Below are 27,918 nucleotides of genomic sequence, written 5' to 3' on the forward strand. Positions count from 1 at the left end.
TACAACAACCATTAGTGATTTTATTGAAGACTCATTCACAGGATTCTGACTAGCAAAATGATTGTAACATACAATCTGGGGCACCTACACAGATTTTGCTATCAGGTCCCCCAGACCCCATCTTGAGGCTTCACAGTTGAGTGGTTTCACCCCACCAGACACTTCCTTCGAAAATGGAGCCAGGCCTCAGGCTAACCTCAGCCACTGCACTCCAGCAACTGATTCCAGACAACTGGCCTCCATTCCCATTACCCCAGCAGCCCCTCTAATGCACTTCAACCGCAAAGTGGCTCTCGTCTCTTCCCTATCCCTGCTCCATCTTCATAAACTAGCAGACAGGAGTCCTCAAGGGTACAAGATCTTTCCAGATGACTTTAAAAGAAAAGAGGAAGAAGCATTTGTGCTCCTATGCATCTGAGCTCCTACAGCTGAAACAACGTACTTGCAAATGTGTTCTGACTAGTCACTTATCAATCCGTTCATTACACTGCAGTGTCAGAAGTTTATGACTCTGTGAAAAGTGGCGAGCCTATCTGAAGCTGGGATCAGGGCTCTTTCCACTAGGCTAAGCTAGTGCTTTAGTCCATAATTATCAGAAACTATCTCAGATTCAGTGTAACCTTCAACTTTCTGAAATACTTTCTCTCATAGATTCTACGCTGGCCTATAAGACTTGAACAGGGAGAACAGAAAAATAGACAAATTAAGGTGGCAATTTAAACTAAGGGAGTTGATTACTGGGAGAAAAATAGGGCATTTTTATGACACCCAAAATAGGAGATGAGTAACCTCTCAGGGAGAAAACCCTGAGGGACAACAGCATAAAATCCTGCCGCAGGCCTCACCTGTGCTTGGCGCTGTGCTAGTAACATCAGGACACGCTTCAGCGGGGCCCAGAGGAAGTCAGAGCACTTTAGGTATCATTTGAAATTTGCCCAGGGCCAGATTTCAGGAGTTCCTGGGCATTTTTGTCAGCCAGAATTTTCTAGGGAAGTGAGAGGGTTCGGTTTAAATCCAACATCAGAGCTACTTCCTGTTAGAGGTAGTCCTGGGACCAGAAATGAATCGATTTTTTGTTTTCCTTTGAGCTCTGTGCATTCCTGCTTGTTTAGGGTAAAAAGAGACGCTGGAGCAGATGTTCTCCAGCACTCCTCACACTCAACTTGAAGCCAAGATCTATTACAATCCTGAGGTACCATTTAAGTGCTTCTAAGAGCTTTAATGCCATTTTGGGCAAGGGACAGAAAGCCTCAGAGAAACCATAAAACACAATCCATATGGCACCATAATATTGTTTTGTGCCGGGAATTCTGCCCTTAGACAAAACCACACAGTCATGAATACATAAATAACTGCTTTCTGAGCCATCTAACAAAGACTGGGCTCTGCTGCAGAGCAGGGAACAGCAGCCTGGGGGGAGGAGTGGCGGGAGCCAGCCATGGCAAGCGCTTCACCTCCCAGCGGCCCTGCAGATCCCAGCTGGGGAGTGTCCACCTTGGAAAACAGCTCTTGTTAGTAATGGCCTCATCTGCGAGGCTGTGCAGCAAATACTCTGCTGATAAGTATCGGACTACACTGCCAGTATGGTCAGAAGAGCCGGTGGTATCTCCGCTTTGGGGAATCCATCACTGAAGACTCCAAGAGAAGGATTGCTATCAACGCTCTGAGACAGAGTTTCGGAAGTCATCTGACCTGCCATCTCTAATGATTATTTCCTGTGTGGCTGTGAAAGTTAAGGGGACGAAGCCTTCACTGTCCGCACAGAGAAGGATCCAGTGGAAGTCTGCAAAGTAAAATAAACACACAGGCAATTCTAAAATAAACACACAGGCAATTTAGGATATCCTGTCTTACTCAATAAAGAAAAATATCACAAATACAACTTTTTTGAGGGAAAGAATGTAGTAGTTGATAATCCTGAACCTGACCATCACAAGACTTTACAGAGATGGAGGGGCCGGGTGAAACTTAGGGTCAGGTTACATGGCAGGAATGGGATATTGATGACAGGTGACAGGTATAGCTGCTGCTGCTGCTAAGTTGCTTCAGTCATGTCCAACTCTGTGCAACCCCATGGATGGCAGCCCACCAGGCTCCCCCGTCCCTGGGATTCTCCAGGCAGGAACACTGGAGTGGGTTGCCATTTCCTTCTCCAATGCATGAAAGTGAAGAGTGAAGTCGCTCAGTCGTGTCTGACTCTTAGCGACCCCATGGACTGCAGCCTACCAGGCTCCTCCGTCCATGCGAGTTTCAAGGCAAGAGTACTGGAGTGGGGTGCCATTGCCTTCTCCAGACAGGTATAGCTAAGGGACATGTATTAATGCCCCGGCTAGGCAATAAAGGGTCAGTGTCATGCATTTGAGCTTGTGTGTGCATGCTGGTGTTAGGGGTTGTGTGTGGTATTCCTACCTTCTCTAATGCCATCTAGTAGTTTCTCCAAAAACCATGCAAAGCTGGCAACAGCAACGCTATGGAGGAAACTTCTATATTTTTGAGATCCACACCAGCCTCTAGACACCCAAGGAGGTTGAGCTGACTAGTGCCAGGCTAGAAGTGCCCAGATAATCCTAAATAGTTTGTTCTGGGGTAACCTAGGACCACTGATGTAACACATACCTGGACTTTCTCTGGTTCTTTTGAGTCCACTGTGACCCTATAATTTCACTTCTGAAAATCTATACTTTCCAAAAATGTATAAAATACAGAAAGGTTTTTATTAGTGTTATTGGTGATAATGAAAAATTGGAAACCACTTAAATGTCAAAGAAAACAAGGCAAACTAAAATATGGTATTAAGAGAGTAAATACTGCTCATCAGAAGGAAAAATTTTTTCTATCTATATGAGACGATGGTTGTTCACTAACTTACTATGATAATCATTTCATGATGCATTTAAGTCAAATTGTTATGTTGTACACTTTATAGTGCTGCATGTCAACTGTATCTCAATAAAACTGAAAGAAAAAAAATATGGTACATCCAAGATAGAATATTAACCCAATAAAAATTACAATTATGAAGTTGTATCATAAATGCATGTGTCAAAATAGAAAAATGCTGATGCTACAATGTTTAACAGGGAAAAAAAAATGAAATGAAATTTTAAAAAAAAATTTATGTTCAGTGTGTGGCTGTCCTGAAGCCTTAGGCATAAGAAAACCACCATGTTCCCCATCGGATGGAACACAGGCATGAGCCAGTCCTGAGCCATCTAGGAGCGTCCTTCACGCGCACACGTTTGCTGCATGTTAAAATGACAGCTCCTAAACAGACATAGAGAATAGACTTATGGACATGGAGAGAGGGGAGGAGAGGGTGAAATGTATGGAAAGAGTAACATGGAAACTTTACATTACCATACGTAAAACAGATAGCCAACAGGAATTTGCTGTATGGCTCAGGAAACTCAAACACGGGCTTTGTATCAATCTAGAGGGGTGGGATGGGGAGAGAGATGGGGGGGAGGTTCAAAAGGGAGGGGACATATGGATATCTATGGCTGATTCATGTTGAGGTTTGACAGAAAACAACAAAGTTCTGTAAAGCAATTATCCTTCAATAAAAAAATAAATTAAAAAAAAAAAAGACAATGCCTTTAAGTAATATTCTATGGGAGTTCCCTGGTGGCCCAGTGGTTAGGATTCCAGGCTGTCGCTGCTGTGGCCTAGGTTCAATCCCTGGTTGGGGAACTGAAACCCCATAAGCGGCAAGGCATGGCCCAAAAAAGAAAGAAAACAATAAGGTCCTACTGTATAGCACAGACAACTATATTCAATGTTATGTGATAAACCACAATGGGAAAGAATATTTTGAAAAAAAGAATGTAGGAACTTCCCTAGCCATCCAGTGGCTAAGACTTCCACTGCAGCAGACAAGGGTTCAATCCCTAGTTGGGGAACTAAGATTTCATATGCCATGTGGTGTGGCCCCAAAATTAATAAAATAAACAAATGAAAGAATGTTGGTGTGCACACAGAGCCCCCTCCCCCCCACCACACACACATGAAAGAAATATTCTGCAATGCTATTTATGTTTTAATGCAACTGGTACATATGAGGTTTTCTGTCATTTCCTTGCAGTTGTTACATATTGCTTTGTAACTCTATTTAGTTTTTTCATGTGTGCACTCAGGGTTTTTCAACTAGGTTGTAAGTTCCTTAAGGACACAACCCATATTTTCTGTGTGTTTCGGCACCTATAACAGGCCTAGGTATACAATAACAATTAATAATACTTTTTAACTGTCTACTGAATCACTGAATGGTTGGTACACTTCATTTTCATCACCACTGACAGTCACAAAATCGAGGGAGGAGATGTCGGGTAGAGTCGCCTTCTGAATTTTACCTACCATGCAGCATTTCAACAAGAGAGAGGCCGAAAGTCTGCTGGACTGCGCTGAGTCTTAGCTTGCCATTGCAGAGAAGCATCATTCTTTTTTCAATAACAGGACCTAAAAAATGAGATTTCTTCAAAAATAAAGATAAAAATTGTTAAACTGATTGCAGAAGCAATGGGGTTACTATTTCCTAAGAATAGAATGTACAGTTTAAAAAAGTCTTATCTATTACCACTATCAACTTCAGTGTTAAATAAGGAGCTATTTGCTGCATTATTTTGCACAACTAAAGAATCAGATAGACACAATCCCAAATTTCCTTTTGCTCTGTTCATCCCCAAGGTTATGTCTTTATCTTTAGGAACTGGTTTTTCTAGGATGAGACTAATAGCAGCATAGGATGATGGATGGCAGCCTGAGAAAGATACAATCAGATGGTGAGGAAAAACAGCTCGGCGGTTTAGAAACAGGCATACCTCAGAGATGTTGCAGGTTTTGGTTCCAGGCCACTGGAAAAAAGTGAGTGTCACAGTAAAGTGAGCCACATGAAATGTTTTGGTTTCCTAGTGCAGATTCTGGGCTTCTCAGCTGGTACAGTGGTGAAGAATCTTCCTGCCAATGGAGGACACATGGGTTCGATCCCTGGCTTGGGAAGATCCTCTGGAGGAAGAAATGGCAACCCGCTCCAGTATTCTTGCCTGGAGAATCCCATGAACAGGGGAGCCTAGGGTGCTGCAGTCCATGGAGTCACAAAGAGTCACATACAACTTAGCCATGGAGGATGCAGAGTGCATATTCTGTAGTTAAGTGTGCAACTGCATATGTCTAATAATGTACATCAGTTCAGTTCAGTCGCTCAGTCACGTCCAACTTTTTGTGAATCCATGAACTGCGGCACACCAGGCCTCCCTGTCCAACCCCAACTCTCGGAGTTTACCCAAACCCATGTCCATCGAGTCAATGATACCATCCAACCATCTCATCCTCAGTCATCCTCAGGAGGGATTCTCCTCCTGCCCTCAATCTTTCCCAGCATCAGGGTCTTTTCCAATGAGTCAGCTCTTCGCATCAGTGGCCAAAGTATTGGAGCTTCAGCTTCAACATCAGTCCTTCCAATGAACACTCAGGACTGATCTCCTTTAGGATGGACTGGTTGGATCTCCTTGCAGTCCAAGGGACTCTCAAGAGTCTTCTCCAACACCACAGTTCAAAAGCATCAATTCTTTGGTGCTCAGTTTTCCTTATAGTCCAACTCTCACATCCATGCATGACTACTGGAAAAATCATAGCCTTGACTAGACGAACCTTTGTTGTCAAAGTAATGTCTCTGCTTTTTAATATGCTGTCTGGTTGGTGATAACTTTCCTTCCAAAGAGTAAGCGTCTTTTAATTTCATGGCTGCAATCACCATCTGCAGTGATTTTGGAGCACAGAAAAATAAAGTCAGCCACTGTTTCCACTGTTTCCCCATCTATTTCCCATGAAGTGATGGGACCAGATGCCATGATCTTAGTTTTCTGAATGTGGAGCTTTAAGCCAACTTTGTCACTCTCCTCTTTCACTTTCATCAATAGGCTTTTTAGTTTTTCACTTTCTACCATAAGAGTGGTGTCATCTGCATATCTGAGATTATTGATATTTCTCCCGGCAATCTTGAATCCAGCTTGTGTTTCTTCCAGCCCAGCGTTTCTCATGATGTACTCTGCATATAAGTTACATAAGCAGGGTGACAATATACAGCCTTGATGTACTCCTTTTCCTATTTGGAACCAGTCTGTTGTTCCATGTCCAGTTCTAACTGTTGCTTCCTGACCTGCATACAGGTTTCTCAAGAGGCAGGTCAGGTGGTCTGGTATGCCCATCTCTTTCAGAATTTTCCACAGTTTATTGTAATCCACACAGTCAAAGGCTTTGGCATAGTCAATAAAGCAGAAATAGATGTTTTTCTGGAACGCTTGCTTTTCTGATGATCCATCGGATGTTCATACCTTAATTTTAAAATGCTTTATTGCTTACAAAATGCTAACCATCAACTGACAACAGATATATCTATACATCTTTAAACAAAGATATATAAGTCCACAGTAATCAAATCAGTGTGGTATTGTTACAGTTTTAGACAAAGACCAGTATTACAGTAGCTGCAGTAAGAAGTAACCAGAATTAGATCTCAGAATATATAAGTTTATATATGAAAAATTTGGTAGATCAAGTTCAGTGGAATAAAGATGGATTTTTAATAATGTTGGCAGCACAACTACTTATCTTTCAGGAAATTTTAATCAGTGATTAAAAACATAAATGTAAAAACTAATGTATATAAAATAATGCAAGAAAATCTAGATTACTACACATCCATCAATTTCTTTAGAAAAACCTCTTGTAAACTGGTAATGCAACTGACCAAAAAACATGAGGATATACTCAAATTCATTAACAGTAGCGAACTACCAGGGGCTTCCCAGGTGGCGCAGTGGTAAAGAACCTGCCTGCCAATACAGGGGATGCAAGAGACAGGGTTTGATCCCTGGGTTGGGAAGATCCTCTAGAGTAGGAAATGGGAACCCACTCCAGTATTCTCACCTGGAGAATCCCATGGACAGAGGAGCCTGGCGGGCTACCGTCCACGGGGCCACAAAGAGTCATCCACGATTAAGCATTCATCATAGCCAACAGTAAGGGAAAAACAATTAATAAAAGTGAAATACTACTTCACATTAATCAGACTGATGAGGATGTAAGGAAAAGGATAGTCCCATATGTTGCTGATGGGCATGTGATGATTCATTGAAAGGCAATCTGGCAACTCTATTAAAAGTAGAAGCATATACATATTATATATATATGTGTGTGTGTGTGTGTGTGTATATATATATATATGCACACACACACACACACACATATACACACACACACACACTCTTCAAATCTGCACTTCCACTTCTGGGAACCAAGCCAATAGAAATAAAAGTATGAATATAAATAGATATGTACGAGAATACTAGTGTAGCACTATTTGGAGTGGCTAAGAACTGAAAACAAAGTGAATGTCCATCAACAAGGGAAGAACTGAATAAACAGAACACTCTCAGCATGAAGTAAAGAACACACCATATGACCCCATGTTTGTAAAACAATGAGAAAATCACCACCCCAACACCTACATACCCATGAATTAAGCAAAGATCTGTGTAAGATTATATGAGTACGAAGGAAAAATATGCAAGGATCCACATTAAGCTGCTAGCTAAAAGTGGATTACAGGGAGGAGAAGCAGGGCCAAGTTCAATGGGAAAGTATTCATGATAAAATGGATATTATATGAGCCCGTTTAAATAATATTTTATGTTTGCATATACAGGTAAACATAGATATATTAAAACATTTTAATGACTATAACCTTTCTTATAAATGGAAGAGAGCTTGTAACTGCATATAAGAAAAGGCCTTCTCAATGAAACAGCATGATTTAAGAATTTGTTTTCTAAACAGATTGCCAGAATGAGTGCAAGAATTCATGTTTTCATACCACGTGCATGATAAAGTCATGGTGTATACTGCTATGTGGGCCTATCCAACCAACCTGAAAAGGTATAACAACGTGCCTGAATATAACATGCCCAGCTCAGTGAAGTTCAATTAGAATCCCACTGCCTCATCAATAAATTTCTCTTGCAGCAGATAGGGCTATAGGAGCCAGTGGTAGCTCCCCTAGAGAAGTTACCTGGCAAGTGATGTGAACATAAGGCAGATCCTGAGAGAGTGGGTACACTGGAGAGGACTTCTTTCCATTGTGCAGAAAGTCGCTGAGTTCAGAAAGACGTCGCTGCACTTCACTCAGGTTCCTAGATACAATTTCTAGTTCCTTAGACAGCTGGTAGGTTTCCTCTTCCCGTTCTAAGTTAGGAGGTTCTGTGGTACTGGTGTGGGCTGGTGTACTGCTGGGTCTGGGCAGAGTTACTGACGAGTTAACAGGCCTGGCATCTAGAGTTTCTAGGACTGTGGAGCCATCACAGATGCTGGATGCAGGACTTTCCATTTCTTTAATAAGGGTTCTTCCAGGCTTTCCACTTTGACTGCTGCTATTAGCTGTGAACAAGAGCCCTCCGCTTTGGTGAAAAAAGTCTGGTGAAAGATCTTCAATTAGCTTTTTTATATTTGTTTTATTTAACAGAGTACTGAAAGAAGAGTTATCATTCTGGTTTTCACTCAGTGTCACTGGAAAGTCTTCTTTCAGCATTACCTCTCTAACAATCAAACGAATCATATACTGATCAGATTTTGAAGAAGGAAGAAATGCCGAGTCAGTGGACTTTTGTCTTCCCACCAAAATTAATAGTAATTTATCTGTCAAGAAACATATGCCTTTTGGTCTTTCATTACTCTCTAACTGAATCTGCTGGATGTTTGGCATTAATAACGGAATGACAGAATAGATAAAAATTACATTAGATGTATTGGAAGCCACTGCGACTGCTTGTGCTTTAAGATTAAATGCTACTAGGTCAGGAACCAGAATGCCTGGAATGATGACTTTTCTGTTGCAGGTAACCTCCTTCTCAAAGGTCAAGAGGACCAAATGTGAAGAATCCAGGCCACTTCCTGTCAAGTAGTCTTTTTTCCTTAGACAAGTAAGAGAACTACCCTCAGATTTAGATCTGTTGAAGTGGATATGAGTTAGATCCAGAGGCTCAGAAAAGGATGACGACACCGGTGTTTCAGAATTTGTTTCAGAGGAAACTGGATCAGTAACTGGTAAAGCATGCAGGCAAGTGTCTTCACCACTAGGGGGAACGTCAAAAGTTCCACAAGCATTTAACCCACAAATCTTATCCAGCGGAAGCTCAGTGGCTATAACGACCTGTGAGTCCACAGTGGCTCCAATTGAGCGCACGTAGCTGTCCACATCAAACATGGGACAGAGCGAGCACCTACGAAGGGTCTTCTGAGCACTGTCCCAAATGTAAGAATGCAGGCTGTTGCCTGCTGCCACCACCAGCCTCTGGCCATCCTGGGTCCAACATGCACAGTGAATGAGGCCTTGGGTGCTGACGTCCACTTTGACTTGGGAACTGTCACGGTGGATGTTGTAGAACACGGAGACATCCCAAGCAGTCAACACAGCCAGGATGGCACTTTCTGGGTGCCACACACAGCCCTGGGGAAGGACAGGGCATGACTGTCTGATCTCACAGGGCTGAGATATCAGCCACTTGCTTGTCTCTGCAGGGCCAGGACACAGCTGCCACACGATAACATACTTCCTGTGCTGGACAGCGAGCAGAGTGGGTATGTCAGCGGCACCAGGTGGGGCCCAGGACACCCCATACACGTGTTCAAACTGTCCAAGGACTGTTGAGTCCCCCAATTTGGCCTCTCCTCCGTGAAGCTGTAAATTGGTCAGGACTACCTGAGTCCCATCAGTCCAAGCAAGGCCGTGAATTGGGTGTATTGCTTGATATAATGCATTCAGTCCAGTCCTGAGAAGTTTTCCTTGTCCCAACTCCATCCTTTCTGATAAAGTTTCTCTGAAATAATTAAGAAGGAAAGTTACACCATGAAAATATAACCTGACAAATCCAGAAAACTGGTTTAGCCTTTCTGTGAAATGTGAGACACGTCAAAACAGAGGATATCAGGATGACTCGACTCTTACTGAATATGCAAAAAGACAATATCCTATAAACACACCCAGCTACTATAGGAATTTGCTGGCCAAATTAGAAGGAAAGGAAGAGAATAAACATATCCGAATGTGCCATATGTGGTGCTAAGTCACCTGGAATTCAATACAATCCATGTAATAGTCCAGTGAGGGTAGCACTATTATTCTTGTGTGAGACACAACAGAGCTGAAGCTCTAAAAGGTTAAGAAACTTGCCTTTCATATCTGATAACAAAACACCTTCCAGATAAATTAAAGATCCAAATGCAAAAAAAAATGTAAAAAATATAAGAGATTTAAAAGAAAAGACTTTTCACAGTACCATAAAAATACTCCAGCGTGTATATGTATAAGGATTTACCATAGCATCTTTTATAAGAGAAAAATCTAAATGTACATCAATATGGAAATACATTAAAAAATAAGGACGCTCCATGAATAATGATACAGAAAAATCCTCCCCAAAAGCAGTGTAATTCACAATGTAACACATCTAGTAAGCTCCTATTTATGGAAAGAAATCCACCTCTCTATGTCTATATACATGTATTTGTATATATTTACATAAAGATGCAGAAAAAGATCAGAAATAACACATACCAAACTGTTCACAGTACATACTGAGAAGGAGTGAGATGGGAAAAGAGAGAAGGTGGAACCCTCTTTATTTCCGTATTTTTTGAAAAATTGTTTTTTAATAAGCATACAAATAGTCCTTTTCTAATTGAAAAATGAAACTAAACATTCAAATGCAAAAAAATAATTTATGAAAAGTTCTTGTAAGCCAGTTAAAAAGACAAAATTTTAAGTGGCTGAAGAATATCAACAGGCAATTTGACATTATAAAATAATTATGATGATGAATAAACACATTCTAAGTGATGTTTAATCTTAGAATGTTTAATCAAATTCTCTAAACATGCAGTGTCCATTTCTTCACCACTCATTCTCTTCTTAACCCACTCCAAACTGATTCCATTCTCACCTCTTCTGAAACAACTCCCACCCTCCCACCAGTGCTACTCACATCACTGAATCTAATGGGTATTTTTCAACCCTGCCTGGTTTACTTAGCATCAAAGACAGAACTTTGAGAAGCTCTCTTCAGACTCTAAATCCAAAGAAATATATTTTCCACCAAACTAGTAGATATGATTTTCATTTGTCTGCATTTTTTTCTCATACCTTTTTGCTAGTTTTGTCCCTACTCTTAGAATCTTTTACCAAGACAGGAAGGTCTGTTTTACTTCTACACATGATGTCAGATTAAGCGGTTCTGCAGTAGCTTGCTAAATAGAGAAATATGTCCTCTGTCATTACTAATGAAGAAGGCTGCCATCTCAAACCCATTGGTCTTGTGTAAGATAATATATATACTTCCCTAATATCTACTTATGCACTTTTAAAAGACTTTTATTGATAAATAATGCATGATACATTTTCCTGGGCAGAGAAAATTCCTAACAGGCCAATTATATATCAAAAGCAATTTATATGGTATGTTTTAGGCCACTCAAGTTAGTCTAATGTCATTGAGGGCGTGTATGGCCAGGGTTAGCCCAGGGTAAGAGTTTGTGAATAAGGGAAAAACAAACTTGATAATAAAGTCACTGAAATTTTTTAGAAGAATTAATTTTAATATTTTTATCTTTAGTATCAAGAAGAAATTTGGTAAAAAATTTAGAGTTACCATATGATCCTGCAATTCCCCCCCCCCCACGCCCCCCCCGCCCCCGGCCCACACCTGGGCATATAGCCAGAGAAAGCTATAATTCAAAAAGATATAAGCAACACAATGTTCACTGCAGCACTAATTATATATACATATATATATATAAAACTGAGTCACTGTGCTGTATACCTGAAACTAACATGATATTGTAAATAAATCACACTTCAATAAAATTAAAGTAAAAAATAAAAATGAAGGAAATTTGGCCTATATTCCTCAAACACCTAACAATAATTAGTCCAGGTTCTGACCACCTCCTGCTTTTCAATAGAGGAGGATAAGGAGAAATTCTCTTCACCCCAGTCTCTTCTTTTCCACAGAGCCTGGACTCTTTGAGTGTTGGGCAGAATTATCTTGAGATGTCCGGCTTGGACTATAGATGTCCTATGGACTGTAGCTCACCAGGCTCCTCTGTCCATGGGATTTTCCAGGCAAGAGTACTGGTGTGGGTTGCCATTTCCTCCTCTAAGGGATCTTCCCAACCCAAGGACCAAAGCCATATCTCCTGAGTCTCCTGCATTGCAAGTGGATTCTTTACCTCTGAGCCACCAAGGAAGCCCGAGAAAAGTCACAGCATCTGGTAATTCTGCATTTCTGCTCAAATATCTTTGATGAGTCTCCACAGTCTAAACATATAAAGGTTCTTCCAAAATGTTTTAGCAGAGCATCGAAGGCCTTATATTTTCTGATACTGCTACACCTTTTTAACCTTATCTCTCTGATCATAAAGGGCCTGCTGAAGAATTTGGAATTTAGAGAAACCAGTACACATTCATGCAACATTGTGCAGAACGGACCTGAGAAACTAAGAAGTTGACAAGTTTAACAAGGGTCCATGGGCAGAAACGACTGCAACACTGCAAAGCACTTCACCTCCAATTAAAAATTAATCAATTAATTTTAAAAACGGGGGACATAGATAATTTGAATGTCAGGATGATAAAGTGAGCCAAGCTTGTAGCTACGAGATACTTTTAAGGCAACTGAAATAGATTATCAAGTGGAATGAGTGCTAAGGAAGAAAGGAGAATTAAGGACAACATACAAATTTTCAGCTTGGGAAACTGATGAATCATTAATCAGAGCTACAGAAGGCAGAGCATGCTTCAGAGGTAAGAACAATGTAGTGTGCAACAAGTTTAATGTGGGCTTCCCCGGTGGCTTAGCAGTAAAGAATCTGCCTGTAAAAAAAAAAAAAGAATCTGCCTGTAATGCCAGAGACACAGGAGTTGCGGGTTCAATCCGTGGGTTGGGGGGAATCCCCTGGAGGAGGAAATGGCAACCTACCCAGTATTCTCGCTGGGAAAATCCCATGGACAGAGGAACCTGGCAGGATACAGTCCATGGGGTCGCAAAGAGTCGGACACAACTAAAGCAACTGAGCACGCACACACATGCTTTATTTAAGATGTTTATAGGGTGGCACTGCACCTTAGGCAGTCAGAAGTAAGGATGTGGGGGTCACGGTTACAGAGCTAGTAGTAAAAAGATCAGAGAACCAAGAGGACAAAGGCGAAAGACCTTCAGGTGTACCTCAATTATTTTGTATCTTTTAAAATATTTGCCTGAAGCTAACGGTACGTACACCTGTTAATCTCTCCACCCTCAGATGATGAGGTTTCTCAAATCAGGAATCCTGGTTGCTCTACGAAGCAAAAAGCTGAATGTATTCATTCAGGAGAGAGATGGCCAGAACCAGGATCTGGTGTTCAGTCTATAGACATTTAATTCTTCTGTTTCTATTCTTCTTTAAAGACAACTCATGGAACTTCCTTGGTAGTCCAGGGGCTAAGATTTTGCACTCCCAATGCAGGGGACCCAAGTTTAGTCCCTGGTCAAGGAGCTAGATCCCACGAGCTGCAGATAAGATGCAGCACAGCCAAAAAAACCCAAAAAACTAAGACAACTCATAGTGACAGTCAAGGGGCTCAGGTGAATTGGAGCACTTCCAGTAAGTTTAAAGTTACCTACTCCCCAACTTGTTTTTCCAAATTTACTGTGTTTTCATTATAAAATAATTCCAAGTTCTTTACACTTATTGTTTTAAATTAATATATAAGAAATGTCAAAAGGACCTAGAAATTGTCATATTGAGTGAAATAAGTCAGAGAAAGATAAATTCCCATATGACATTGCTTATATGTAAAATCTTTAAAAATGGTACGAATGAACTTATTTACAAAACAGAAATAGAGTCACAGATGTAGAAAACAAATTTGTGGTTACCAGGGAGGAAAGAGGGGGTAAATGGGGAGACTGGGATTGACATACACACTACTATATATAAAATAGATAACTAATAAGGACCTACTGTATAGTGTGAGCCTTCCCTGGTGGCTCAGATGGTAAAGAATCTGCCTGCCACGCAGAAGACTCGAGTTCATTCCCTGGATGGGGAAGACTTCCTGGAGAAGGAAATGTCAACCCATTCCATTATTCTTGCCTGGGAGGCTACAGTCCATGGGGCCGCAAAAGAGTCCTCAATGTGTCGAAACTAAAAACTGTCTAGCACAGGGAAGTATTCTCAACACTCTGTAATCACTTTATTGAGAAAAGAACCTTAAAAAGGGTGGATATATGTGTATGTATAACTGATGCACTTGCTGCACAGCAGAAACTAACACATTTTAAATCGACTATACTCCGATAAATTTTTTTAAAGGTCAAAAGGTAAATTCACACACACACACTCAAATTCAACAAAAGAAAATTATGACTGCAACCCTCCAGACATTTTTCTATGCAGTTGATGTTAAACTTTTTCACTCATACTGCACCATTTCATATCACGATTTTTTCGCTTCACATTATATTAGGATCTACCCATGTTATTTAAAAGTTTTATAAATTACTTTTAGAAGCCACTTCATACCACTTTTCCTCACTGTTGAGAAAGTGCCATAATTTTTCCTCACTGGTGAGATACCTGTTATAGCCAACTTTATCTTTTTACAAATACCGCTGGGATAAAGGTGTTTATGAATAAAGCATGTTCATTTTGAATGGCTTCCTTAGGATATATTCCCAGAAGCGTCACTCGTGAGTCACAAGTAATATATTCTCTGGTTTAAACCCACCCCCTGCTCCTCCTCATTCACCAGCCCTCTCACGTGGCCCCCCACCATTCTAGCCATCTTCTCCGCAACCTGTAACCCTTCCTCTAATCCGCGTCTGCCAAAGTGCACATCTCTCCACTTCCGTCCCCGCCCACCTGGCCTCCCCTACAGCGGCCAGGCCGGAAAGCAGTAGAGACAAAATACCTCTGGTCTCACTGGCCCACGGAAAATCAGTTTCCCCGCGGCCTCCGGAGCTCACAGACCTCCGATCCGAAGTCCCAAGCAGATTCCGGAAGCATCGGTTCCCAGAGCCCGGAAGGTGAGCCGGGCTGTACAAGCTCGGCAATTCCCCCCTGCCTATTGGCTATTGCTTGTGTCCCGTTATGAGACGGCCCTTCTCATTGGCCAATAAGCTCGAGCTTTGCCGCACAGACCTCTGGGAGTTGTATTCCGCCTGAAACGCCATCGACGGTAACACTGCTATTGATACCGTTCCTCCCTTGAGAGGTTTAGCGCTTTCCCCCGCATCTTTTCGGTCCTCGTAGTCTAAGAAGGAGTCCGGGAGCCCTAGAGTCAACACGGTTTCTTAAGCTTTTCAGGGAAGCAGCGGGGAGGGGGAGGTAGAGAAAGAATTGAAGACCTCTTTAAAATCTCCTCAGAAAAATGTTCTCCATACACAAAATAGGGTGTATGTAACTGACTTCGCTTCATGGACCTGCCCTAATTACAAACCGCTATTCTACACTTACCCCAAAAGTGCCTGCCCATAGCTACAATTCACTAGGCTTAAAGCCAGCTATACCACTGCCAGATTCTGGGCCACGCCTTGGGGCAGCTCATGGGGAATTTCAGATCCTGACCCTCACAATAGTTGATCATGTTTGTTGAACACACAGCCAGCCCTCCTGCTGATAATCTGAAGTCCGTGCCTTGACCATCTGGTAGAGAGGCGAGTGCGGAAGTGGAGGAGTATCACCTCTAGGGCTCGCTCTTCTTTGCTCAGGGTTTTCTTCCCGTGCCTGTCTTCGTGCTCCACTTGTCAGAACCATACCTTCGTATCAATTTTTGCAACAATGCATGAAGAGAGAGAAAAAATGGAAAGTTCCATTCATTTTTCAAATGCTTACCTCCTCCAAAAAATACCTTTCTAGATTCCTGGGTCTCCTTTGGAAGGAGGTGAAGGGTCTGGTAGAAATCATTCATTCATTCATCCCTCAACTTAAGTTACTCCAGGCAGTAACTGTTCGTGTCCTCATCACAGAGTGGATTCCTCCAGGACAACGATTCTGTCTTAATTCAGTTGGTATCCCCAGCGTGCAGTTCTCTACCTTGAAAGGCGGGAGGCCACCTGTGCCTACCTAAGACCTATGCAGGATGGAGTATAGGGGTGTAGGTGGGTGGGGGAGAGTCAGTAATTACTGGTTTACTTTCCACCCACCCCTTCCACCACCCCAGCAACTTGCCCCTACAGATTCTAACAGCCTAGCTGGGGTAGGTACCTCTTTGGTGCTTCCATGACGTTCTGAACTCTATGGCAGTGAACTCAGTTAATTAAAGCGTTGGTTTAGTTGCTGGCCCTCTCCACCTACCTGTGAGACCAAGTTGACTGCTTCCCCCCACCCCCCCACCCCCAGCTTAACACAGAGCTGTTGTTCTGTTGCTCAGTGGTGTCCCACGCTTTGCAACCCTATGGACTGCAGCACTCCAGGCTTCCCTGTCCTTCACCATCTCCCGGAGCTTGCTCAAACTCATATCATTCTGTCGGTGATGCCATCCAACCCCAACGTCCTCTGTCGGCCCCTTTTCCTCCTGCCTTCAATCTTTTCCAGCTGGTAAAGAATCCGCCTGCAATGCGGGAGACCTGGGTTCGATCCCCGGGTTGGGAAGATCCCCTGGAGAAGGGAAAGGCTTCCCATTCCAGTACTGTGGCCTAGAGAATTCCAAGAACTATACAGGAATATTCATGGTTGATTTCCTTTAGGATTGACTGGCTTGATCTCCTTGCAGTCTAAGGGACTCTCAAGAGCCTTCTCCAGCACCACAGTTAAGCATTAATTATTCGAGGCTCAACCTTTTTTATGGTCCAACTCTCGCATTCATACATGACTACTGGAAAAACTATAGCTTTGACTATAGTAGTTGGTACATAAATATGTGTTGACAGATGGATGAATGGAGGGAGGGAGGGAGGGACAGATGGGTGGGTAGATGCACTAGTGTCTGCATGCCTTCCTCAACATCTTCCCCAATCAGTGGGTTAATGATCGTTAGCCTGGTCAAGCACTGGAGCAGTCGCTTCAGGGTCGCTTCCCCCCGGGCCCCGCCCCGGTCGACCCCACCTTTCCGCGCCGCTCCGCCCCGCCGCCCCGTTCCCGGTGGCCCCTCCCTGCGCAGGTCCCGACTCCAGCCGCACCTCCTCCGACTCTGCAGTGGCGGCGGGGAGGCGAGCCGGAGCGCCAGCGGGCCAGGGCCGGAGCCGAGCCGGGGTCGGGGCAGCAGCGGGGACCCTCGGAGGCGGGGCCAGTGGGACCGCGATGGGCGTGGAGATCGAGACCATCTCCCCCGGAGACGGTACCGGGTGGAGGGGCCGGGGGAGGAGGAGGGGTCTCGGGGCGGAGCCCGGCGGGGGGGTCCGATTCCGAGGTGGCGCGGGAGGGGTGCCGAACATGGGGAGCGGGCCTAGGATGGGGGCGGCGGGAGATGACCAGAGATGGGATTGTTGGGGGTTCTAGCAGACATCCTTAGCCATCCCCATCCGCGCTTGCTCACCTAGAGGTACGAAGGCGGCGGCTGAGAGGCTGGGGTCTGCGGCCCGCCACCGCCCCGGGCGCCTCTGACTGGCGCTGCTGCGGCTGGAAACCCTCGGTTATCCGCTGCTGCTGATTTCCTAGGGCCGGGTTACAGCTCCGCTTTCCCTGCCCTGCTGGGTGAGCTCTGGAAACGGGGAAAAGAGATGTTTTGGGATCTCTTCTGCTCGGGGCAGCCCCCTTCTAACGCACCCGCTTCCGGGCCTCTGATCGGGCGGCCCCCCGCGATTTGGGCGGTGAGACGCTGTAGGGACCGAGCCAGTCTGGAAAAGGCGGAGCGCTTCCTCCACTGTCTCTGCATCTTGTTTTATGCTCCCTGCCCCACTCAGCCTCTCCGGCCAGCCTGTCCACTCCCACGGCTTTCATGAGCGGCTGAAACCGATGGCCCCCAAACTTAAGCGTCCAGCCCAGGCCTCGGATTTGAGTTCACGGTGGTCCGTTTATCCAGCCGCTGCTCAGCCTCTACCTGGAAGTCCCACGGATTCCTCAAAGTCAGCGAGTCCAAAACAGAACTCCTGCTCCTGGTCTTCCCCACGCCCAGGCGCTCCTCTGTGTTCCCTTGCTTCCTGCCTTGGGTTGGCACCCCTCACTTTCCCAAGCCTGGCATCCCAGGCATCACCCTTGTGTAACTGAGTTTGGATGTGCCAGGAGTAGCTTTTTCCATTTCTTAAACCAACCTTAATTCAGACTGGAGCCCACATTTCTGCAGGATTTGACAGGCAAACTGCATGTCAGGCAGTGTTAACACTCCCCCACCCCCAGGAAATTGGAGGGACTTGGCTTCTGGCCACCATCTTTATTTAAAAGCAGTGGTCCCTAGGAGTCCCAGCCAGGACCTTGGATCACTCCAGAGGTACAGGCTTCTTTTTCTATGCTGGGAACCTCTGTACTGGGTCCCAGGAAGCTTCTCCCTGAGGTCTTTTTACCTCCTCCCCTCTGCCACCCAGGGCACTGCCTTAGAGTTCTGCCAGGGGCCACCAGGCCTCTTCTCCCTTCCCTGGCTCAAAGAAGCCTTTAGAGTTTTCTCTCCTTATCCTCCCTCCCTGGCTAGGGACAAGGGGCATTTTCTCTTGAAGTGGATCAGAATTTTAGGGAAAGCCTGGAGGAACTTTCCAGGTGGCACTAGTGGTAAAGAACCCACCTGTCAATGCAAGGAGACATAATAGAACTGGGTTCAACCTCTGGGTTAGGAAGATACTCTGGAGGAGGAAATGGCAACCCACTCCAGTATTCTTGCCTGGAGAATCCCATGGACAGGCTACAGTTCATAGGGTGGCAAAGTGTCAGACATGACTGGAGTGACTTAGCACAGAGGAACTTTGGGCTTCTGCTTTTACTTCAGTCTAAACCCCCAAGTCAAGGAAGCACAGAAGGGCCAGCTACCATGCGGTAACCCAGAGTGGGAGAATGTACCAATTAATATTTCAACAATGATGCTGCTGTGCTGAGGATGTCTGTCTTGGTCGAGCCTACAACAAATCCTGCCTACTTCTCCTGCTGAGTATCTTGAAGACTCCATCTCCTCATCCTCTGCCCTAGTTCCGGCCACCGTCATCTCTCACCTGGATTTCCGCAGTCTCTAAACTGGTCTTCCCACCTCCAGTCTCACCTCCTGGCCTTCCGCACCACAGTCTGAGCACTCTTTAAAATGCATATCTGATCATGCCCCTCTCTGGGCATAAAATGCTTTAAGAATCTTCCTTTTTCTCCAGGCAGACAGATACAGCCTTCTGTTACCTTCCACACTGGACCCTCATCTCTCACTAGCAGTCCCTATCCCTACCACCAACTTCTCTCCAGCTTTATCGAACTGTCTGCAATTTGTTAAACACACCAGCCATTCAGCAAATATTTATTGAGCGTATACTGTGTGCTAGACCTTAAGGTTACAGCAGGAAACCAGACAGGCTCCCATTACTGCATGACTCGAAGCCTTTGAACATGTGGTTCACTCTTCCCAAGTTATCTCCCTTACTTCCTCTGGCAAGTTACTCATCTTTTAAGACCCAGTTTAACCATTATCTCCTTTCTGATACTTTCCCTGACACTAGTTAGTTGCTCCCTCCCTGGGGCCTCATCTACATGTTGGCTCAGCTGTTTACCCTCCCAAGGCTTTGTTATCCAGTCCCATGGCCTTTAGATCCCACCCAAATTTATAGCTCCAGTGCAGACTCTCCATCTGCCTACTTGCAGTACAAGCTTGTATGTCTTAATAGGTATCTCAAGATTGCCACCTGCACAAATCTGTGCCTCGTCAGTCCTCCCCATCTCAGGAATCAGTTCCTCCAGCCTTCCAGTCACCCACCCTAAAACCCTAACATCATGCTTCTCCCTCATCCCGGATCCCCTTCTCCATGCCATTAGCATGCCCTGTCAGCTCCAATTCCAAAATATATCTCCCATCTGTTTTACTCTCTTCTCTGCTGCCAACCACTTTAATTCAAGCCATCATTGATTTTCTGTCTGGATTATTGCAACAGGCGCCTAACTGTCCATCCTACACAGAGCAGCCAGAGTGATCTTATAAAATCTTAATTCAGATTATGTCATTCTCTTGCTTAAAGCCCTCCCATGCCTTCTTGTTGCACTTAAAGAATTTGCAGAATTAAATCCAGCACTGCAAGGCCCTGTATGATCTGGCTCTTTCCCACTTATCTCCACCTCCTTCCCGTCTTTCCAGTCATGTAGGCTCCTTTCATTCTGTAAATGCATTGATCCTTTCCTGCTTCACGGTTTATGCACTGCCTGCTTCTTCTTCCCGCAGTGCTTTTCCCAGTGTGCTCCTCATCCTTCAAGTCTCAGTTAAAATGTCATCTCCTCTGAGAGGCTGTCCTGGACCAGCCATTCTGAAATGACCTGTCCCACTGTATCTCTCTGCAATTCATCATTGTGTTTATTTTCTTTAGAGAACTTATCACAATCTATGTTGTCTTATTTATTTGAGTGTTGTTTGTCTCCCTCCATTAGAATGTGAATTCCAAAAGAGTAGCAATCTTGTCTGGTCTGTGTAACTCACTGGTGTGTCCTGAGATCAGGCCTTACAAAGCAGGTATTCAATAAATATTTGTGAATGATTCTGTTTATTCAGAATCATCGGGCTTCCCTGATAGCTCAGCTGGTAAAGAATCCGCCTCCAACGCAGGAGACCCCAGTTCAATTCCTGGGTCGGGAAGATCCGCTGGAGAATGGAAAGGCTACCCACTCCAGTATCCTCGCCTGGAGAATTCCAAGGACTGTATAGTCCATGCGGTCGCAAAGAGTAGGACATGACTGAATGACTTTCACTGTTTATTCATCCTCGTGCAGTCGTCACCCTGCATTATAATCTATTATTTATTCATCTATTTCCCTAACCTCATTGTGAGTTCATAGATTGCTCTGTGTCTCTGGAATCTAGTCCAGGCCTGCCAGATAGTAGGCTGTCAGGTTTGTGTAATGGATGGAGGAAAGTAAAAAGAGCAATCAAAGAAAGGGAAACAACCAGAAGAGAGCGAAGTTGTGGAACCCAAGGAAATAAAGTTCAGATCAAGGCCAGAGAAGTGAAGTGGCTCATACAAAGCCACTGGCTCATGCAAAGCACAGAGCCAGAACTGGAGCCACGGGCTTCTCTGTGGTATGGAGGGGAATGTGGGTCAGAGCTCTTGGTCACAAGTCACACCTGAAATGTCCCCGGTGACTTTTCCCAATTTGCTGTTCATTCCTGGATCTCTGTGTCTCCTTGCAGGAAGGACATTCCCCAAGAAGGGCCAGACGTGTGTGGTGCACTACACAGGTAGGCTTCGCCCCCTACGTTCTCATCCAAACCTGCCCCTCTCAGGCAGGTCTCTACTCTGATACCTCTCCAGAGGTATCTGCTCCCCTGGATCAGGCCCAAAGCCCAGAGCAGCCAGGGCTTCCTCTGACCAGCTATCCCCATCTCCCCCAGTCAGCCTTGAGGGAATGAGAAAGGGCACTGGCAAGAGCCACCGTGATACCAGCCTCTGACAGAGCCAGCCATCTCCATTTCCCTTCCATCTGTTGTAGGCAGGATGGAGCCCTGGTCCCCCTGGTTCTGTGTGATACTTGGAAATTCCTCTTATAGCTCTCAGAGCCCTGACCCCCGCTTCAGACTTCCTTTTCATCCTACAGTGTTATGAAAGAAGTGAAGTCTCAGCTTTCTCAGAATCCCCTTTCTTTTTTGGGAAATAGACTATTCAGTCTACTCTTACTGAACACTTACTGTGTACGAGAGGTTGTGCTGATCAGTGGGGACACAAACGTGAAACAAGAGGACCCCTGCCTTCACCAGGGCTGTGGGCATTGGGGAGGGCAGTGCTTGTGGTGCTGTGGGAGTGGAGGAGGGCCCACATCTCTGCTGAGCCCTCATGCCTGATCTGGATTGGAAGGCCAGGTGGACTGAGGAACATTCTAGTTGGAGTTCCTGAGGACTGCTGGCCGAAGATCGCTGAGCAGATGTTTGTTCCAAGGGGGGTGCAGGGGGAGTGCTCTGCCTTGTGACCTTCCCAATGTGGCGAACTTGGTGACAGCCGCTTCGCAGACAGCAAGGCCAGTTTAACTCCTAGGATAGAGTCAGATGGGGGCCATTTTTAGCACTTCTCTGGGCCAGTGTGAAGTGCCAGTTTAATTCTAGGCAAACAGTGTGGGTATTTCTCAACAGCTATGTTGCCAGTGGCTGACGTCAGTGGGCTGGAGCTGTGTTTCATCTCCCGGTGATGTCCTGATTACCATGCGCCTTCTGGGGCCTCTGACCTGTGTAATTGATTTATCTGTTCTACATGTTGCAGACATATCGGTACTTATCAAGTTACCGAAACCACAACATCCTTTAGTAAAGACTTTTCACAATACATGCAGACAGGAGGCAGTGTGTATTAAATACTAACATTAGATGTGGGCGGCTCTGGCCTGGGGAGGGACTGTCTCATCAAACCCAGTCATAGTCTGGGACTTTTTGGTAAACTTTATTATATGTAAATACACCGGAGAACATAACCCTAAGATGTACAGCTTGATGAAATTTTTCAAAAGTGATCACACTTACGTAACCACCCCCCAGATCAGCAGACCTTTCCAGCACCTCCTGGTCTGTCCCCTCTGCCTCCTCCCAGTCATTCGCTCGTGCACGCTAAGTTGCTTCAGTCGTGTCGGACTCTTTGCGACTGTATGGACTGTAGCCCACTAGACGCCTCTGTCCATGGGATTCTCCAGGCAAGAGTACTGGTGTGGGTTGCCAGGCCCTCCTCCAGGGTATCTTCCCAACCCAGGGTTCGAACCCGAGTCTGTTACGTCTCCTGTGTCTCCTGCATCGGCAGGGGGGTTCTTTACCACTGGTGCCACCTGGGACCCACCCCCCCCAGCCCCCACCCACCCCGCCAGTCATTACATCTCCCTAAAGGTAACTAGCATTCTAACTTTTTGTCCCTATGGATTGGTTTCATCTCATAGAGTATGTACTCTTTTGTTTTTGGGTTGTTTCACTCATTAGGTCTCTTATTTCATTTTTTATGTGTGTGAGATTTATCCAGGAGTTTGCTCTTTTTTATTCCTGTACAGGTCATTGTATGAGTATATTGCAATTTATCCTTTCTACAGTTGATGAACATTTGGATTGTTAGTTTTTAGACATTATGAATAGTGTTGCTTTGAAGAGTCTTCTAGATGTCTTCTGGTGCATATATGTAGACAACCTGGTTGGCTATACATAGAAGTGGAATTGCTGGGGCACAGGGTTACACCTGCTCAGAGGTAGCAGATCCTACCGCATAGCTTTCCAAAGTAGTTGTGCCAGTTTCCACTGCCACCAGCCATGTCTGAGCATTCCAGTTCTCCGGTATCCTCACCACCGCTTGGTGTCGTCAGGTTTTTGTTTTGGTTTTGGCCCTCTCTGGTGGGCTCCCAGGGTATCTCCTTGTGGTTTTGATTTGCACAGGCCTGATGGTTAAGGAAATTGAGTACCCTTTCATGTGCTTCCTGGTCATTTGGATGTCTTCTGTAGTTCACCTAAATTTTGTCCACTTAAGAAAAAATTAGGTTGTCTGTCTTTATCTTACTGATCTGTAGGAATTCCTTTGTATTCTGGATTTGAGTCCTTTGTTGGCTATACCTATTTCAAACATCTTCTATTCCAAACCATCTGTTTTTCTTTACTCCTTTATTGGCATCCTTTGAGCAGATTTCTTTTTTTAAATTTTTATTTATTTATTTGGCTGCAGTGGGTCTTAATTGCAGCATGTGAGACCCTCTATCTTTGTTGCAGCATGCAGGATCTTTTTAAAAATATATAGACTTATTTATTTGGCTGTGCTGGGTCTTCATTGCAGCACATGAGATCCTTTAGTTGTGGCATGCAGGATCTGGATCCTAGTTCCCTGACCTAGGTTCGAACCCAGGCTCCCTACATTGGAAGCACAGAGTCTCAGTCACTGGACCACTAGAGAAGTCCCACTTTGAACAGAATTCTTAATTTTAATGAAGTTCTACATATGAATCTTTTCTTTTGCAGTTAGTAATTTTGTGTTCAGAAATCTTTGTCTATCCTAGGTGATGAAGCTCTAGCTCTTCTTCTATTTATTGTGTCATAGAAGCTTTATTATTTTATCTTTCATATTTAGGCCTGTGATTCATCTGGAATTGATTTTTATGTGTGGGTGAACTAGGGGTTCACTTTGACCATTCATTTTCCCTCATATGTCAATCAGCAACATTAATTAAAAAAATCACCCTTTGTCCATTACATTTCAGTGGCACCCTTGTTAAATCCAGTCACCATGTGTCTGTGGTTTCTGGACTGCATGGTTTTGACTAAACCTGCTGCAGTAGATAAAAGTTTATGGTCTGAAGTGGTTTAAGTCATAGAAACCTGAAGAGTATGAGGAATGAGAAAATCAGTCTTTAAATGGAGGGTGTGAATGTGAGTGTGTGTATGTGCATATCCATATGTGTACTATACAGGTTTGTGTCTGTGTGACTGTATTATATGTATTTAGAAATATTTAGAAATATTTTCTTAGCATCTGTTTGGCCATCAGGGTTTTCTTTTGAGTGCATGTGCATAAATGTATGTGAGCATGCATGCGCATCTCTGAATATCTTAGCAACCTGTGTGTATGCTTGAGTTTGTATTTGATCTGGTATATTTGATACAGAAGTATCCATCTGTGTGTTTCTCTGTGTAGCAATAGGGTTTTCTTCTTTGCCTGATTTAGTACCCAGGGAAAGAGCCCAATTTATTCTGCCCAGAAAATAGGTAAATAAGAATGTCTCTTGTATACATTTATATTGTAGGAATTAGGATGTGGAATCACAGATGCTTAGACACTAGACCTCTCATGTGAAACATGGTAAATCTGAGATCAGAGAGAAAGTGATCTGCCTAAGTTCACACAGTGAGTTAGTGCCAGAGTGAAGTCAGAATCTAGTCTCTGAACTTACAAGCTAGATCTTTCTCTGGTCCCAGATTGCCTTCTGTTGTGGTCCAGGGGCCATGAGAAGAAGTTGTGAAATAGCATCCTTTGCAGAATGTCTAATATTTGAGCTAGAAACACCAGTAAGAACAGAAAACAGAAAAGCAGCTCTTGCTTCTTAGGCAGCTGGACTGAGACAACACATGTATGTACATCAGGAATGACAAGATATCTGCAGTTGGAGGCTGAGGGATGCTTCAGTCTGCTAAGAAAACACTGAGGGTGTCCTGAGTTCACACGGTCCTTTTGTATGAGGTGTGGAGGTTGCCCCTGACTGGCTGGGTCACTTTACACTGTTCACTGCAATAAAGGATGATACGACCTTTGGGTTTTGCATAGTGAGGGAACCTTGAGAATATCAGGTGAAGACTCATCCTGAAACTGAAATGCCTGGGAAAACAGACCATCAGGCTAAGGAAGGTGCATAAAAAAAGTTGTAATGTGCAGAAGTACTTGAGAAAGGTCTGACCTCAATAGGGAAGGGAAGGGGAGAAGGGGAGGACAGAGAGAAGTTGTCAGGCAGGCAGTAGCTAGATCTTCAAGTGACTGGATACAGTGTAGGCATTCGGATTCTGCCTCAGGGAAGTTACAGAAGCAAGGGAATAATAGGGTTAGGCACTTGCATGGGCCTCGCGTGTGCGTGTGTGTGTGTGTGTGTGTTTTAAACCATTCTGGGTGCAGTGTGGAGAAGGGAATGGAGGAGTAAAGGCAAAGCAACAAGACTAATGAGAGTCGGTTCCTGTCCACAGGTGAGGTGTGATAGTGGCTTGATGAGACCACAGGGTGGTGGTAATAAAAGTAGAGAAAATAGCTGGACTTCAAAGATATGTACCATTTGGTGAAGGCAGGATGTGGAAGTATCCAGGTTTCTTGCTTAGTCAATGGGATGGATGGGGAGGACTGGAAGACAGCAGATTTGTACAGAATAGGCATTCCATACTAGACATGTTGAACCTGAAATGGGAGTTATCTCATGACCGCAACTCTTTTCCACCCTATCCTTGCTTCCATAGGAATGCTTCAAAATGGCAAGAAATTCGATTCATCCAGAGACAGAAACAAGCCTTTCAAGTTCAGAATTGGCAAACAGGAAGTCATCAAGGGTTTTGAAGAGGGCGCAGCCCAGGTAAGATGAGGATCCTTGTTGAGGGGGGTTTGAGCAGCTGGGGGTCTGGGCTCTGCATGCTGCCCTCCACCCTCCCCCATCACAGACTACCACTGCTTTGACTCCACTGCCAGGGCTTGGCAATGCCACCTAGTTTCAGTCCTGGCTTTGTGTCCCCACACCTTTTGTTGCCTGTCACTTGGGGCTGTCTTCCCAAGCATATCCCTCTAGTTCTGAGCAAGCCTGTGAGCTAGTAGCCGTTCAGAACTGAAGCAGCAGAAGAGGTGGGGTAGGCTACTGTGTTTAGGGTTCTTTTTAACTTAAAAAAAATAAAAGCACCAATTTCAGACTCGCAAAAATATTATACATGAGTATAGTTCTCATATACTCTTTACCCAGCTTCCCTAAACGTTAATGTTTTACATAACCATAGTACCATGAACAAAACCAGGACATTAATATTGATACAATGCTATTAGCCAATCTGTTCAAATTTTTGAGTCAGTTATTCAAAATTTAAAAATTGATTATTCAAATTTCACCAGTTGTCCCACTAATGCCAGACAAATCCTTGAGGACTGCTGTGATGAGCCCTGGTTCAGGCTCTTCTTCCTTCCTTTATGAAGTCATGTGATGTTCCTTGCTGTGCCTTCTAATCTCTTAATCTAATGAATTCGTCCTAGCACCTACATGAGTATATACATGCATATATGGTCTTTACACATCCTCTTTAGGCTTCTTTGAAAGAAGAAGGAAAAATTATGAACAGATTGAAGTTTTGAGGTGCACTCTAATTGAATAACCAGCACTGTTTGCTGGATCAATGAATTTGAGACTACGGTGTTGAAGTTACTGTCTGTAGTCACGTCTCTGCTAGTCTGGGGTGCAATCTGCCTTGGTTATAATTCTTAGCGTCACTTCAGTGTGCCCTGTATAAAATTCATCTCAGATCTTCAGGGTTACCATGAGGATGGTTTGGGAAAATGACATAGTTACCTTACTTTTTTCTTTTAAATCAAGCTGGGTCCTCTTTCTCCTCTCCCCATCTGCCCCCATCCCTGCTAGATGAGCTTGGGGCAGAGGGCGAAGCTGACCTGCACTCCCGATGTGGCATATGGAGCCACAGGCCACCCCGGTGTCATCCCTCCCAATGCCACCCTCATCTTTGACGTGGAGCTGCTCAACCTAGAGTGAAGGCAGGAAGGAACTGAAGGTGGCTGGAGATGGCTGCTGCTCACCCTCCTAGCCTGCTCGGCCACTGGGACGGCTCCTCCTGCTCGGGGCTCTTGATCAGTGTGCTAACCTCACTGCCCCATGGCATTATCCATTCTCTCTGCCCAAGTTGCTCTGTCTGTGTTCCGTCACTGTTCACGCTAATCTTTGCTTGAGGAAACTTTGGTTGCAGATTGAAATGTTTCAGGTTGTGCATTTTGCGTGATGCATGTAGTAGCCATTCCTGATCACAGAACAGATTTCTTGTTCGCACAATCTACACTGCCTTACTTTTACTTAAGCCAGACACACAAGGTGCTCAGACATGAAATGTACGTGCTGTACACAGAGGGACTTGAGCCAGTTACCTTTGCTGTCACTTTCTCTCTTGGAAGTTCTGCTGACTTAAACAATGTCCTCTTTGGAAACGGTATGTAAATAAAGGCTCTGTGCTTGACAAATGCCTGTCCATCCTTACTGAAGGTAGGAAGTGCTTTAAGTGTACTCAGACACTCAGTTGTGTCTGACTTTTTGTGA

General features: G+C 44.4%; 2 protein-coding genes across 5 annotated transcripts; one reads left to right on the top strand and one right to left on the bottom strand.

Moving 5' to 3' along the window:
• On the bottom strand, window positions 1–17,759 carry LOC122703203 (WD repeat and coiled coil containing). Of its 2 annotated transcripts, none has more exons than XM_043917287.1 (4): window positions 17,564–17,759; window positions 8,066–9,869; window positions 4,354–4,471; window positions 1–1,783 (listed from the first exon to the last, which is right to left on the bottom strand). In XM_043917287.1, exons 2-4 carry the CDS (start codon window positions 9,848–9,850, stop codon window positions 1,656–1,658), a joined length of 2,031 nt encoding a protein of 676 aa, XP_043773222.1. In that variant the 5' UTR covers window positions 9,851–9,869; window positions 17,564–17,759; the 3' UTR covers window positions 1–1,655. The 2 variants fall into 2 exon arrangements, with proteins under 2 accessions (XP_043773222.1, XP_043773223.1); XM_043917288.1 differs by lacking the exon at window positions 17,564–17,759 and adding an exon at window positions 14,999–15,113.
• FKBP1B (FKBP prolyl isomerase 1B) lies at window positions 17,177–27,842 on the top strand. Of its 3 annotated transcripts, none has more exons than XM_043917307.1 (4): window positions 17,177–17,365; window positions 21,326–21,373; window positions 26,078–26,190; window positions 27,190–27,842. In XM_043917307.1, the coding sequence occupies exons 1-4, from the start codon at window positions 17,329–17,331 to the stop codon at window positions 27,232–27,234; spliced, it is 243 nt and encodes an 80-aa protein (XP_043773242.1). In that variant the 5' UTR covers window positions 17,177–17,328; the 3' UTR covers window positions 27,235–27,842. The 3 variants fall into 3 exon arrangements, with proteins under 3 accessions (XP_043773242.1, XP_043773240.1, XP_043773241.1); XM_043917305.1 differs by having other exon boundaries at window positions 27,235–27,842; XM_043917306.1 differs by lacking the exon at window positions 21,326–21,373 and having other exon boundaries at window positions 27,235–27,842.
• The last annotated feature ends 76 nt before the right edge of the window (window positions 27,843–27,918 follow it).

Source organism: Cervus elaphus, chromosome 11, assembly GCF_910594005.1.
Source record: "Cervus elaphus chromosome 11, mCerEla1.1, whole genome shotgun sequence".
NCBI classification, from domain to species: Eukaryota; Metazoa; Chordata; class Mammalia; order Artiodactyla; family Cervidae; genus Cervus; species Cervus elaphus.